The sequence below is a fragment of the Anticarsia gemmatalis genome, chromosome 24 (assembly GCF_050436995.1).
Source record: "Anticarsia gemmatalis isolate Benzon Research Colony breed Stoneville strain chromosome 24, ilAntGemm2 primary, whole genome shotgun sequence".
NCBI classification, from domain to species: domain Eukaryota; kingdom Metazoa; phylum Arthropoda; class Insecta; order Lepidoptera; family Erebidae; genus Anticarsia; species Anticarsia gemmatalis.
Window position 1 is genome coordinate 6,761,721 of NC_134768.1, and position 15,977 is coordinate 6,777,697.

Consider the following 15,977-nt stretch of genomic DNA (forward strand, 5'->3'; position numbering starts at 1 on the left):
ACCGTATCCATTACCTGGACGACAACTTTTAAATAAAGTTTGCGTTTGTTTTAAAGCTGAATGGGAATGAATTTATTCAACGTAACTTATTTTACTAGCACTAATAGGACTTTGTGTTACATTGAATCGTTTTAATTTGGTGTATTTACATTTATTTTGTTTGAAGTCTATTTGGGATCTATTTAGATTTAGCGTCTTTTGTGTCGTGGGGAATTTTACACACAAACAACGAGCACAAGGTGCAACCAAACCCAGAATAACTAATTGTAAATCGCACAAGTGATTATTACATATGGAAATCGAACCCAAATTCTCGAAATAGAACCGTGGCGACCACCTTAAGCTCAGCGCAATGGAAGCCGTTGTTTAACTCTCTCTCTCTTTATCTCGCTTTCTCTCTCCCTAGTTGTTCGTCCCATCGTATGGTAGTGGGGTCAGTTTCCCTAACACTCTTCTCCACTAAACGTGGTCTTCCTCAACCTCACATGTTTGCAAATTGTGCTGCAACTCTTCTGTCCCCGTTATCGTAATCTTCCTCTTGGTTTTTTTTTGAGACGGACAGCTCCAGTATCATGCTGCTTTTATTGTTTTACTGACTCATTATGTTTTCAGGCTGCCCCATATGGATCGCGAAAATTTAACCCACCACGCGGCACTGAACGCGACGGTCAACGCGACTGGGAACAGCACAGTCGCGGAGGCCGAGGACGATGACCTCACTCAGGAGATATTCTTCAAGCTGCGGATGTCGGTGCTGCTGCTTATTGTCATCATGGCAGTGCTGGGCAATCTGCTCGTCATTGTCAGTGTTATGAGGCACAGGTTTGTTCACTTTGTATTTATTAGATGTACGTTAGTTTTGACATAGGTCATTTAATTCAAACAAATTGCATGGTTAAGGTCAAATATATTATTTTAAATGATACAACTTTGTTTTTAAGGGGTGTACACAATTCAAATTATAGTTTTTATCTGGTATTTAGTGAAAAAAAATAAAAATCTTACTAATCTTAGTGTTAGAATGAATGTGAATGTTTGTTACTCTATCACGTCTAAACTACATCAATTTGGTACAAAATTTGTGGTATGTTATCACGTGAATTAACACATAGGATACTTTTTACCGCAGAAGATGTTTTTATATAGACAAAATAGCGGGCAAAACCTAGTAATAAAACGTTATACTTTATAAGTTGAGTACCCTTGAATGGTTCATGCGGTATTAAAAGCCGTGTTAGATAATATTTTATGTTTTATTCGAGAATAATAAAATTGTTTACGATCCGATAACGGCCTGCTTGAAATATCTTTGTCATTTTCAAACCCTATTATTATATTCAAGATGGTAGCTACATTTATACCGGCTATTATATTATTTGATTATAAAATTAAAGGTTGATTCTCAAATATATAAAGAGCTACAGTTTTATATATACCAACACCAGTAATGGAATGTTTTCGAAAGAAGCTCTGGTTGTAAGAATCTGCTTAGACATTGCAAAGACTTATTGAAAATTCCAGTTATTATCAAAAAAATAGGAACTTTAAGATTTTACCCAAATATCTAGTGATAGGTACTTCAAATATTGTTGAAACAATAGAAGTGATTTCGTCGTCATGGCAACACTTGACTCGAAACTCGGTATTCTCTGAGGTTCAGAGTAAATAAACGCTTGGAATAACCGACGTTATTCAATTATAGAACAACGGAATCAAATTGTCGGATCTTTGAGAGACAGACGTCTATCCTAGCAACAAGTTCCTAAACGACAAATAAACAAGTACCTGATAGTTTGATTTATTTTTTGACTATTCTCACCCTTTTTCTCACCACAAAGACCTTCTCCGTGCCTTAAAGCATATTAATTGGTTGATCTGTTGTCGAGTTTTGCGCTCAACTAAACATTCGTCAATATTTTTAAATACATAGGTTTAACAATAAAAAAACCACTTTATTAATTAAAAGGCAATAATAATTATATAAAGTATAATATATTCTTATGTAACGTTCTGTAATTCGACATCATTATGTTTGAGATAATTAATATTACAAGTGCTTTTTCAAATAAAAAGGTATTTTAATTTAATTGGGCACTCCATTGTGCTTCGATGAATGCTTTATTTACCTTTTTTTAATGATAGCGAAATATAACGAGTACTTTTTATTGTAAAGATTTATTAATGAAATGGTTTTTCAGAAGTACATAAAGCAATGTGTTATGGCCATTACGTCAATCAAGATTCTGGAACTTTTTATTGGTATTTTATTTTTAAATTTCGAATAAAAAACTGATCAGCGCCACCAGCAGGGTCCTAGGAACGAATTGTTCAGTACATTATATATGACAAACTCTTGATAATCGATATTATCGACTGTGAGAAAACGCACTTCAGTAGCGCAATTTTTTTACATTATTATTGAGTATAAATCAGTAGCAGACTTTTAGCTTCTATTGAGTCCGACTACTGAGCTAAAGCCTCCCATATATGCTTCCAAACTTTTCCGTCTCCGTCATACTATAAAAAATACAAATATCTTAACTATACAAAATGAAAAACTGCCCCAAAAAGCAAAATCTTCATAATTACATTTCCCTTAAGAAGTCTCAAAAGTCCTTCCATTATCCTCTCCTAATATTTCATTAAAGTTTGTCAAATTAAACTAACAAGTTTAATTTGAAGATAAGCGTCTGTTAGGCATAATAATTGTATCATCAAAGTAAAATTAACTTAGGACTCAGGTTAGGTCAGTCCATATTAAAGTTTAGATTTCATTAACTAGCTGACAGGCGTGGCTTCGTTTGCGTACTGAGTTTCGTCCCTTATTTAAGCTCTAGCTTAGGGGCTGATTTTATAGAAACACTAGCGATCCGCCACAGCATTGCCTGGTGAACACCGAGTTAACCTTAACAAATTAAGCATTTAAATTAAAATTTTTATTTTCGTGAATGATCGATGAAATTTATCATGTTATTATGTTTATAGTTGAAGTTCGTGATCAAAATTAAGTCTTACTACATAGCATAAAATAAAATCATCCCGTCTGTCTATCTGTTTGAGATAAACTCAAAATTTATTGAACGTAGATATTATTTAGGTGCGGTTTTCACCAAACATATAACGATTCCTGGAAGATTTAATGTTTTTTGTTTAACATATTATACCTTGGCAAAGTCTGTGACAGATTTCGTTATAATCAGTCGAATGGTTTTACCTTTAAAGTATAAAAGACAGACTAACAGTCTTCGTAGCTATAATAGTATGGATTAAAGTTACTGCGAACTTTTAATTAAGACATTTACAATGCATATTTTACCATGTATTTCCATGGCGATGAGAACAATTAGAGCGTATTGCTCTAACGAGAAAAGGCGCTTAGCGTTTGCTTTTCCCGATTCATAATGAAATTCAGAAACGATTTTGACGATAGACCGATGAGATTGAACAAAGGCTTGATTGATTTTTTTAAGCTTAGATTGTTTTATGTTCCTTTGAGATATGAACATAATATGAAGCATTCTTTTTTTTTCTTGCTAGTCAATTTTATTTACATCACATCAAGACAACATCATTTTATTTAAATTAAATTTTACATTACTGCCTTTTACTCACGGTGGTGTATACGTCTGCTGATCATAAAGTCTTTAGTTTGAATCCCGGGTTGGGTAAAGTGTTATAATTTTTTTCTGTATATTGGTAATAGTAGTGCGGCGTTTGATGACATATCAATAAGCTCGCGCACTATTAAGAAGTCCCTAATCTAGTGAGAAGATTTCCCGGAGTAAAATGTATACTTTGTGTTAAACTAGTTTGTAAACCATGAGTGTAAAGTTTTTCTTTTGTTCAGTAGGTAAAGCGTGATTGAGTAACAAATATCCATATAAACATCCTATCATACAATCTTCCGCATATAATATGAATACAGAAATATCGAGGTTTAACTTTCACATGAAATCATGATGATTAACGCGAACACGCACTTTACTTTGAAATGCAACCACGGCCAGTGCTACCTGCGCCAAACAGTGTAAAATGAGTATTCACGTTGATTCTCATAACCTATCACTAGAAATAATACACTACTAGGAACTGGGAACTACATCCACGTATAAACGTTAACATTCTCAACGCGTTTCATCTCGAACTTTCCGCGAAGCAATCAAAACTTCCTTATCCTTTTTCCCTTAACACTCGTCTGTTTTGATAGAGCAGTAGTCTCGGAAACTGTTGGACAAATGACTTTATTATTCGCCGACATTTGACCTGGAAACTTCTACGGCTACTACGGATACTTGGTGTTTCTATTATTTAAGTCGAAATAATATATAGGAACGGTGGTAAAATATCGAGATGCAACCTTGCTACATGAGAGTTTAAAACAGTTCTTGAACTTCAGATGGTGTCCAAAATATCTAACCCATGGTCAGCTTGATAGACGCAGAGCCTAAATCACTACAGCAGACGACATAATAAAAAGATCTGACGTGCTATTACGTTTACAATAGTTTGATATTCACTAATCAGTACATTGCTTCTTAACTAATGTGATGGAGGGTACTGTGTTATGTTGAAGTATCATGATTATCATTGGCTATGAATTTCACGGACACTAGTTGTCAACTGAGATTATGTTATACGCATGCTGCCCTATGTGGTTGTCAATTAAGATATGTCTCTAAGCTATGACTATATAGAGTTCAAAATACAATGTGTGCAACTTTTTCAACTGGACAGTGAACTATCAAAATAGTTCATTACATTAATAATAATATCTAATTCAACCTTAATATCAAAGACAATGTAGTTTCATTTCCTTACGAAAGATGTCACTTGGTTCTATTAAAATAATATTACAAAAGTGATAAATTGTTATTATGTCGCGGCTTATTAATAGCTTCTTATATTAAATGGACGACAGCTGTTTCATTATGAGTTCTACTAGTGAAACTGCGTGTTCAGTGAATGAATGTTGTTGTTGTAATATAAATTGTCAAAAAATATCGTGTAGGTAGCGCGATTCTCGACTTTTGTATGAAAATCACAACCTCTAGTGGGTGCAGTGGGACCTATTTTCCACTAGATTTTAAATATCAAATTCTCGATACTCGATAGAGCCGGCTATATATCGTTAAAGATCGTAAAATGTTTGAAATAACTATTTCATGACTGTTCATTGCTTTACATTGCGTTCATGCGTGTTTAGAATTACGCTTTTTGGGACTAGACCCGTCATACAGATATTCACAATAAAATATATTATACCGATATTTTAGTGGCAGAAACCTATTATTTACTGACTACAAATTATAAGTTCGTCATCAGTTCGCACGTTTCAGCATTTTTATTTTGATCTGTGAATTTCTAGGCTAATCCCAATTTTTTTCTTCAACAGGAAACTCCGAGTGATAACCAACTACTTCGTCGTCTCATTAGCGTTCGCGGACATCCTAGTGGCCATGGTGGTGATGCCGTTCAACTTCAGCGTACAATTCTACAACAGATGGCTCTTCGGTCCCACCATATGTGACCTTTGGAACTCATCAGATGTGTACTTTACATCCACATCGATATTACATCTGTGTTGCATATCTGTCGATAGATATTACGCTATCGTGAAACCGCTGAAGTATCCTATTAAGATGACTAAAAAGGTGAGTTGATCATAATTGAAATATATTTTGATAATCAAGATTCCTAGATGCTAACTAATTTTTAAATGCAGTCCACTCGTCGTGTTTTTCTGCCCGTTTGTGATAAACTTAAGATCCACTGAACGAATTTTTGAAAATGTGGGCTCCACTAGTAGATAGAATAATTTTCAAGGAAGGTTTAGTGTAATAATCTGTTAACACTTTCACTGCCCAAGTAATTTAACAAATTGACATTGAACCCACCAATTCGATTGTTGGCAGCGAAAGTGTTCTAAAAAGGTAATCACTGCAACCTGCAGGAAGCCAGGGTAGACCGCTAGTCTTATTACGTTTTTGAAACGAAATAATTGTTATCTCATAACTCTTGCAGGCTAGACTCACAGCTTATGAATAAATGACACACAGAAAATCCCTAATTAGTACACGTAAATGTTTAAAAAAATATACCAAATAAGCTACGTGCTATTCAGATTTGATGAAACATTGCCTAAGATTAACAAAATTTAGTTTTATGTCAGAGATCTTCAAAATTATACAGCAGTAAATCCAAATTTAGCTAGAACGACTAAAAGACGTACTATCACATTTCTCAGCGGAATTATTCATGACACTGCGGTGAAAAGGCACGTCATTTCAAATTAGAAGAACTATGCCTACAAGCAAAATGCTAATATCAGCTTAATTAATAAAATAAACTCTATATAAGTAAAAATTTAATGTACATATTGAGTAGAATTGTCAAATGTATATAATATGTAGTTATTATGCGTTGGATGGCAATAGCGGTAACTCCGTAATACGTATTATTTTTATACGCAAAGAAATATTATTTGCATATCAAAAAATAAGATTTAGGATTCCTAAGCCGGTACAAGAATGTTTAGTTATTTTTTATTTATGTTCAATAATTATTTATTATGTTTAAAGGACTAGTTACAAAATACATTATTTTCAAAGTTGCAAAATATGCTATTACTACTGACTACTACTACTGATACAAAAACTACTACTATTGATAAAACTACTACTACTACTATTGATACAAAAAAAAGATAAAACAAACGAAAAGATACATCAATTGTACAGGAATTGAGTAACCTAGTGAATTTATTTTCGAACTACGATGTTTACGGCTTGCATAATTATTTTTTAACTGTAAAATACACAGACTACTCGAAACTCAATGCAGTAATTTTAATATTTTCGTTATTAAAATGAGATTAAAATTGTAAAACATAATTTATTTTTACTCTTTACTATAGACATTGCGAAATGTAAACCTGTAATGGATTATTTAATTCATATTCCTGTATACAGATTGAGAACTTGTTCAAATTGATTCAAATATTTTATTCAATAACATTACGCACGAAGTATTACCTAGTATGTACAACGAGGCTTAAATAGTAAAAGAAAATGAGATCGATGAGTGCCGAATAATATAAATAAAATCTTAGTCCTCTTCTAAAGACATAAAAGTCACTTGCATTAAAGTTAGAATTTGAGGACTAATTATATGATAGTATAGTTTCGGAAACAATTCCTTGAAGATTAATAAATTTAAATCTACAAATTATTATTATGCGATAGTTTGTAAGGATTAATATATTTGTTTTAATCCGCTAAAACTACTAATCGGATTTTATAGGTACATAGATTTTAAATCAGAACAGCATATGAAACTTTCAGCCCCGGGATATATTTCGCGAATGAAGCCTAATTACGTATGCTTAAACGGAAAGTTTAATAAGTCAAAATAATTTCACTTAATTCGAAATGAAAATGATGAACCATTACGACCGCGACCACAAATACATTCGTAATCAACTTTAAATTTTACAATTAGCCTGCAGATATGAGTTCATTATGAATCGTAATTATACATTTATGATCTCTTCGCATTCATTAATTGAAATAATTATCAATAGCGTAGGTAATTTAATTGAAAAACAGCGTTTAAATGAAAACTCTCATTACTGCTTCGATGCGCTCATTTGTGAAATAATTTATTAGAATTGATCATAAATATTGCAAATTGCCTTCATTAATTTAGTATTGGAAAAGTTTAACGACAAAAATATTATGCAATGTGGTTATGCTTTTACGTAACGAAAATGTTTTAATCATAATCTGATAATATCAACTGAAATATAATATGAAGATAGGCCAATACATACATTAAAAATGAAAACAATATTGAAGAATACTTTTGTTTCGTTGATGTTTATACGTGATAGTGACAGATATTTTAGGTAGTAGCTGTTGTTTTATTATTTATTATAAGAGGAGATAATATACTTTATGTACCTTTAACAAAACTATTGCTAAATTGGACAGTAGATATTTTATTATCCCGTCAAACACATAAATGTTTAAAGTTTAGCTAAAGCCGGTAAATGGTTTTACCGACAAAAGAACTGATATATAGGTGTCAAGTTTAAAAGACAGTCCAAAATATCCATACATATGTACATGGCCTGCACAAAGGTCAGGTGCATAGTACTCGTAACCAGACAGTGTTGTACAAGTTTTTTGACCGACTTCAAAAAAAGGAGGAGGTTCTCAATTCGACTGTACGTTTTTTTTCTCTATGGGTAGATCAATTTTGATGATTCTTTTTTTCCTTTCCTTTCCTTTTTAAAAAGACAACTCCCGCACTAAGAATTGCTCTTGTGTCGCGGGGACTTTTACAAACATACAAACAACGGACACAAAGCACAACCAGACCCGAAACAATTATTTGTGGATCGCACAAATAATTGTCCCGTGTGGGAATCGAACCCACGACCTCCCGTTGCAGTGGTATCGGCGTGGCGACCTAAACCACTGCGCCACGGAGGCAGTCAGTTTTTATTTGAAAGCTAGTGCTTGCCGTGCAGTTTTGACTTTTTAGTTTTTTTAGCAATATTTTTTTAAGTTGGTTTTTGTTTTTATGAATTTATCCAATAATGGATTAGGCATTTATTTGTCCCCGATCTCACTTCGATCGATGGTAATTAATGAAGACGAGGATGTTAGTTACGTGCCTATCCAAGCATAGTATTTGTATATTGAAGCCTAAGGTTCACAATAGCTAAGCCAAATTCACGTTCTCGTCATAAAATATTTAAATTCGTTCGTTCCCAAACCGATTTCAATCAAACAAATTAAGAAAGATGAAAGGTAAAAGTTATGAAGTTTTAATTAAGAGCTGCCGGAACCGACACTCGAAAGAAAATCAAGAACACAATGATTCTCAACATTTTTAATTACATCATTTTTAATTTGTGAATATATTTTAGAAGGTTTGGAAAGAAAAATGATAATTTTACCTAAAATACTTAATCATCAAATATTAATATTGCTTTACCTAACGTCCTTTTGACGTACACTAGTTGTCAACTGAGATACGTGATAGCCACTCCGCTTATGTTAAAAAGATAACAACATTAAATACACTACTTATGACTTACAAGCAAATAAGAACCAAAGTTAATGACTATCCCTTCTTAAATTACGATATAATATCAATATCTCTAAGTCATAATCAATTTATCAGCCTATTGCAAAGAGAGCTATAAATTTTTATGTAATGTTCTATTTAAATGTTCTAAAGTAAGTTCTTTTTTGTTACAGATGGCATTTGTCATGTTAGCAGCAACATGGCTGAGTCCAATAACAATATCGTACGTGCCAATATTCATGGGCTGGTACACGACAAGCGATCATTTGATGGTGCAACAATCCCACCAGTGCGATTTTAAAGTAAACAAGCCTTACGCAGTCATATCTAGTTCCATCTCATTCTGGATCCCTTGCACCATCATGTTGTTTACATATTACGCTATATTCAAGGAAGCGAATCGACAAGAAAAGAATCTACATGCGAGAGCTGGTAATGCCATGCTTATGCATCGACACTCTCGAGAAGTGGGCGACAAAAATGGCGCCTTACATATGAATGCGACTACGCCAACCAAAGATAGGAATATCCTTAAAATGAAGAGGGAACACAAAGCGGCAAGGACCCTCGGCATCATCATGGGTGCCTTCATCCTCTGCTGGCTTCCATTCTTCTTATTCTACGTGTCAACATCGTTGTGTGACTCGTGCACTGTCCCAGAAGTCGTGACAGTGATCATGTTTTGGACTGGTTACTTCAATTCTGCGTTGAATCCAATCATTTACGCGTATTTCAATAGAGACTTTCGTAATGCTTTCAAAAATACATTAGCGTGTGCGTTTTGTAGTTTTTGTAAGCGAAGTGCTTCTGATCTCGACGCTACGGAGCGGTTAGATCGAAGAGGTTCCGCACAGCTGAGAGTGCCCCTACCTTCGAGAAGAGCTTCGGACCTAGCATCGCTTTGAATACCGCCGAAGTCTCAAGTGACAGCAGTTTAGAGGCCTAGTGATGTCTCAACGAAATATTTAAGGACATTCGTGTACTTATTCCCAAAGTTGATGTGATTTATTTAGAATCGTCGTGTTACAAGTAATTGTACAGTAAGTAATACATGTCGTATTTAGCGTGTAATTATAATTGCCGCAAACTGAATTATTCTTTGTTGTTAAATGTAGTGTTTAGAAGACTAATCCGAGAACAAGTATAATTCAGATTTGCGAGTGAAGTATAGATATCGATTACTAATAATTTTGATATAAATTATCAATTCTAAACCAAATGAAGTTATTTTTCTACCTGTGAAAATGTATCTGGTTTAGGATGTAACTTTTCTAGCACGAACGGATATGTTTCCTTTGTCATTCATTTATCATTAAATATTAAATATAAAAAGAGTATTTTAGTAATAATTTGTAAATTTATTTGCGGTTTTATCATTTGAATAGACATAACATTTCGATAAACTAAAATGTAGAGGCAATTACGGTGTCTTATTTATTGTGGAATAAAGAATTCTTGTAGAAAAGTAATTTATGATGTCTGAAACTCCATCTGAAGTTTTATCGTAAAACGAAATTGCAAATAGCTATTCATGTAATATATCGATAGTGTCACATTGTAAATATCGTGTATTTTTATTTTGTAAAACTTTTAAAGCTGCGTATTCACTGTACGATAGCGTATCTGCGAATCAATACAATATCAAAATATTATTTTCTTGTAAAAATGCTATACATACATGAGAATCGAAATATCCCTAACAAACTCACAACTTGTTCTTAATATTCATATTTGAAATGAATGTCTCATGGGTAGGCATGCAATATCCTTTACATTATCGTCACTAGGGTGATATGATAGACCGAACTCAATCTAGAAACAATAAACTTTAACTAGTGTACTTCAAATTGATGGTCCCTATTTAGCAGATTGCTGCTTTAACCTAACGTGTTGATCACTATAATATAAGAAAGAAAACAATGTATAGCATAGTAGCTTTCAAATAATAGTTGTGCAAAAATGTTCCCAGTATTCTTTTCTTAGTATTCCCCTTATAGATTCGCAGAATTCAACCACAGTTGCATACACAGCTTTAAAACCTTTCTCATACCGTAATCATACCAAAGACGCTCTCGCAACAACTTAAACCTCTTTACTTTAGACATTCAATTAGAATGTAGAAGGCTAATGAATTCATACTTTATATTTTAATATTTCTTGCTTATTTTCCTATTGTCTTACTAATAAACGTCGGACCAGATAATGTTTTGTCTCTCTCACTCACATAGAGTTTTAAATTAGATCGAAAAAGACAAAACAGCATCCGTGTTTGCATCACGTTTGTTCGTAAGCTAACTATTGTTTAACATTTCTTCAAAAATAATTGTAAAATAGAATCATTCCATTTAAAACATTTGAAAGTCATTTTTAATATAATGGGCTGTTTTATATTCACGGGCCTAAATATAAGATTTATTCATTAAATGAGGCCAAAGTGTTGTAAATATAGCTAAAAGAAATTAAAGTAAATTATTATAGATTAACCTTGTAGCTTTAGGTAGAGAGTTTAAATGATAATTGTAATTTTATAATAAATATTATACGAGTAATAGTGATAGGTGAACACCTAGTTACTAATTTTGGAAAGAATGTCACGAAGAATATTATCATAATGGTAGGTATTAATTCAATAGAAAATAGATATTAAAATGTAATCAGTGGGTATCAAATTAAATGTATAAGTAATTTATAAAAGAACAAAAAACAACAAAGTCAATAATTAGGTGTTTCATCTTATTAAATCAAAAATATATTCGTTTAATTTAACTTTAAATTAGTTCATATTTTTATTAAATTAGTAAAAGTTTAATTTGTAATCGAAAATTTGATTTCATTTATTAGTTTTGTATATAGTTATAAATGAATTGTCAGACTTGTAGATAGTATAGTATTAATTAGAATATCAGTCACTTAGTATTAAAATTACTATTTTATTTAAATTTTAAATAGGAAGATACTATAATGGGGACAAATAACGCTTCAATAGAAAAAAAAGGATTTTTAAAATAATTATTGATGTGCTACGATTAATAACAAACCCGTTAGATTTGATGTGTCAGTGTTGTGTCAAACTCATTGTTATAATATTATAGTTGTATGGAAATACGCTTTTCATCCACAACCTTCTTTGCCCGATCATGTGATTCAACTGTATAACGAATCACAAAATTAGGCATAAGGAGCTATAGCTCGATTCTCTACCACTATCGACTACCGACAACCGGCTAGCTATCGAGAATTTTTATATGACAATCTGATCAGCGCCTCTAACGAGCGTTGTAGGAACTATTTCGGCATTACATTTTAAATGTCAAACTTTCGATTCTCGAGAGTACCGACTATAGAGAATCGCGCTACTGTTCTGTGGAGCTTACTAACTTCACTAATAAAAACACTGTCCGCTTTTCATTCAGTATGACTTTATCGGAATATCTTTGAATTTATAAATAGAATTCGTAATAAAATATTTGAAATTCGACCTTTAGTGTGATTGTTCTTTTGACCTGACGACCGTATGAATTCGCAATAAAAAATGCGTTGACTCTTGCCTTACACAAATCCTTTTGTTTTGACTACTACATAAATAAATTAATGCCTCTCATCTGCAATATTTGCGAACAAAGATTAATAAAATATGTGAGCAGAATATGTGAATACGTAGTATAATACTCGTATATTAAAGCTTGTCACTTTTGGTAAAGATTTTTTTTTTCAAAGTGTTTTTTTCTGAATTCATTTTGTTGTGGTACAAAATAAAAAATATTTTGATAAAGTCTGTACTGAACACTTATTATTCCCTCTTGTGTCCGAAGATATCTAATATTCATTTCTGTCGTGTCAATGTCCATATTAACCGCATTAGCTTGTATTTCCGCGTTCTCATGAATTGTCTGGGAATTGTTGTTTGAAAAATAAATTGTTTTGTTGAAAGAGAATATCTTTTTTATGTTTTTGTTGGTGTATTATTCTTTCTTTCGAAGCATTATTTGTATTATTAATATTTTTAATATACGTAATATTTTTATATGTGATGTGATTCAGGCGTTTTAGTTTGACATTATGACGTAAATGGAAACCAGACGCATATAAATATACAATTCTTCTAATTTAATCCGCAATTTATTGACGGGCCGTAGAGATAATAAGATTTATATAGCAATTGAAAGTTAGTAAGCGACATACTTTTAATAAAATCAATTTTTAAGAGTTTATTTTTCAAGCAACAATTTACCAAAATTCGCTATTGTAAATTCAATGTGTCTTCCTTTTGAATAAGTAACATAGGCTCAAAGTATATGTAAAGTAATAGATGAAAATAGAGTGTAAAAAATTAGTAAAAAAATACTATATAGCCAATTTTTTGTGTAAAAGTGTGTGTTATAAATCACATACGGGCTGTAATTGTAAAAAAAAGTAATAATAAATGGTTGTGACTTCTATAGATATTACAACTAACTTCCTATATTGATCATATCTCGAGAAAAGTTATTTTTCCAAAAATATCCTGTTTTTTCCTAACAACAAAATTTTCTACTGTACATATTTGGTAAAAAAATTTGGGACTAACTATTCATGGCAACTGCTATTTTAACACCAAGTATTTTCATTTGAGATCCGTCCATTATTTTTATTTATTTTGTTTTAATCTTTTTCTCACTAGACCTGTTAGCTTGTTGTGAACTCAAAATAATAAGTGTTAGAAATTTTGTAGACGAATATCAATGTGAAATTTCAGAAAGTATGTAAATAAAATTCAGTGTTTGTCAGTTTTTAATATGTAGATATTTGAAGAGGATTTATAGGTTTTTTTTTCACAAATAGCTCAAACCCATTAGCAGTTACAGTGAACTAGATGAAACACAGCAATATTATGTAATTAAAAACATTACGTATATAAACTAAGTCTAGTAGATCTGTGTATAGAATAGTTTCTTCTTTCATCATAACATTGCATCTTATGATTTTGTTATTTGGAGCCACGGTATACATGATATTTTAGGCATTGCTTATAATATTGCAACTGAAGCAACTCTAGATCGCGTTTTAATATTATGCTGCGTTCAATCGGACTTTTTAGCGACCGATGTAGTCTTACAACCGTCTTAATAGTTGAGTTTGAAAACTTGTGTGAATTGTAACGTTCAAACGCAGCATAAAATAATTGTGCCAATGCCTGAACTATCTTGTATGCAATTGCTTTTATTTTACGCAAGATGGCCGTTGTAAATTTTAGTAAAAATATTTTTAAGTTTTATTTTTCGATTAAATGTTTATTGATGTTTTCAAATCATTATTATGATTTTGTCAGTCGTATCCTATGATACTGTGATAGTTAAATCATTGTTCATAATTTTATTAATTGTTACATCACAAATAATATTATTTTCATATTTATTAATATAGTTTTACCGAGATTTTACAAAAAAAAATATATTTTTAATTTATTTTGTAAAGTTGTAAATATTCTTTTTATTGCCATACGTGATAAAAATATAGATGAAATATTATTAAATTAATGTACTATTATTGCTATTGTAAAATTGTTTAAATTATTTGAAAAATAATGATGCGTGGTGCGACTTTAACCTTTAGGTATTTACCTAATATGTGCGTGTAATCAAATGCTTTTTGCAAAAATAAACGAAAATTGTTTCGTATATAATATTAGATTGTTTTACTTTTTACCTCTCGCTTTTGTAAACCTTCTTGCAATTGATTCAGTTATAAAAACGCTAAGGACTAACGATGAAAAGTTACAGAAACCACTAGCATGCGTCATCCCAGTGCTGGGTAAAAACCTAGACCAAAAATCTAGAAAATTAGGCTAGGTTTTTGGTCTTGTTAGTCACGCTGCCAAATAAATTATTTTATAAATGTCATTTTACTTGCTCGTGTTAGATGGAATACAGGTAAGTTTGGAGACCATTCAAGTGTTCCCCTTTATATTCAAGTGTAAATAACTAATAGCTCAACACAACCAATAGCAAAATCTCAAAAGAAAACTTAACAATTTTTCCTCAACAATAAAACGTACCGCAGAGAAGCAATAATAAATAAATAATTGCCCGTTGCCCCGGGCGTATCCTTTCGATTGAAAACTCGTTAATTCGTATCGAAACCCTTTGAACTATTGTGGCGAACGTTCCTTATCCACAAAGCCAACTTTGTACTTAAACTAAAGTTGAAAATAGAAACGTATTTCTAGAAAAATATCTTGGAGATTGTGTTGATAACTTTTGGTAAGTAAAAGTGGAGGATGATATTTTTTAAGTTATAAATAGGTAAGAATTTAGTTCCAAAATACATTTACAAGATGTCTGTGCCTAGTTCGTCCTTAATAAAAATGCTATAGATTGAAATCACATTTTGTAGGACGATCTAGATGTTATGAAATGTTGTCAATCGAACACTCGAGAATGACGTCAAAATTAGTTGAGAGTTTTTTTTTCGTGATTTTTTTTTTTCAGCAAGTTTATGTCACTAGCTTTTACCCATGACTCCGCCCGCATGGTCTAGTTATAGGTCTGGATTATTACCCGCATTGTTCCTGTCTTCGTGGTTTTCCAAGAAAAAAACTACCATATGGCTTTTTTGGAGTCTATGATTAGTATTTTTAGTATTGTTATAGTAGAGATTTGATCTTCTAAAATTTTTAAGTACATTCGAGATTCCTAGAAGAGACTACATTTTGTCAAACTCAAAATCTTCTTCAACGAAAGCAGCAAACATTTGAAAACTTCTAACCAAAACATTAATCAACATAACCTGGCATCCTAATGAAATCCAGCATTGTAGGTAGGAGGGAAAGTTTTCCAGATAATCTGAATTTAAGACCTAACTTGAAGTCTAGCCTTCAAAACTTGAACACTAAAGTTTAGTACTGT

General features: G+C 32.0%; 1 protein-coding gene across 2 annotated transcripts in view; it reads left to right on the top strand.

Annotated features, from left to right (window-relative positions):
* The window catches only part of LOC142983612 (octopamine receptor beta-2R-like), a 142,287-nt gene extending 127,517 nt beyond the window's left edge, over positions 1 to 14,770 (top strand). For both annotated transcript variants that reach the window (XM_076130583.1, XM_076130584.1), the window contains 3 exons: positions 613 to 822; positions 5,393 to 5,651; positions 9,267 to 14,770. In XM_076130583.1, coding sequence (XP_075986698.1) covers positions 623 to 822; positions 5,393 to 5,651; positions 9,267 to 9,998 — 1,191 coding nt within the window. In that variant the 5' untranslated portion in view covers positions 613 to 622 and the 3' untranslated portion in view covers positions 9,999 to 14,770. The remainder of the gene's footprint in view (positions 1 to 612; positions 823 to 5,392; positions 5,652 to 9,266) is intronic.
* The last annotated feature ends 1,207 nt before the right edge of the window (positions 14,771 to 15,977 follow it).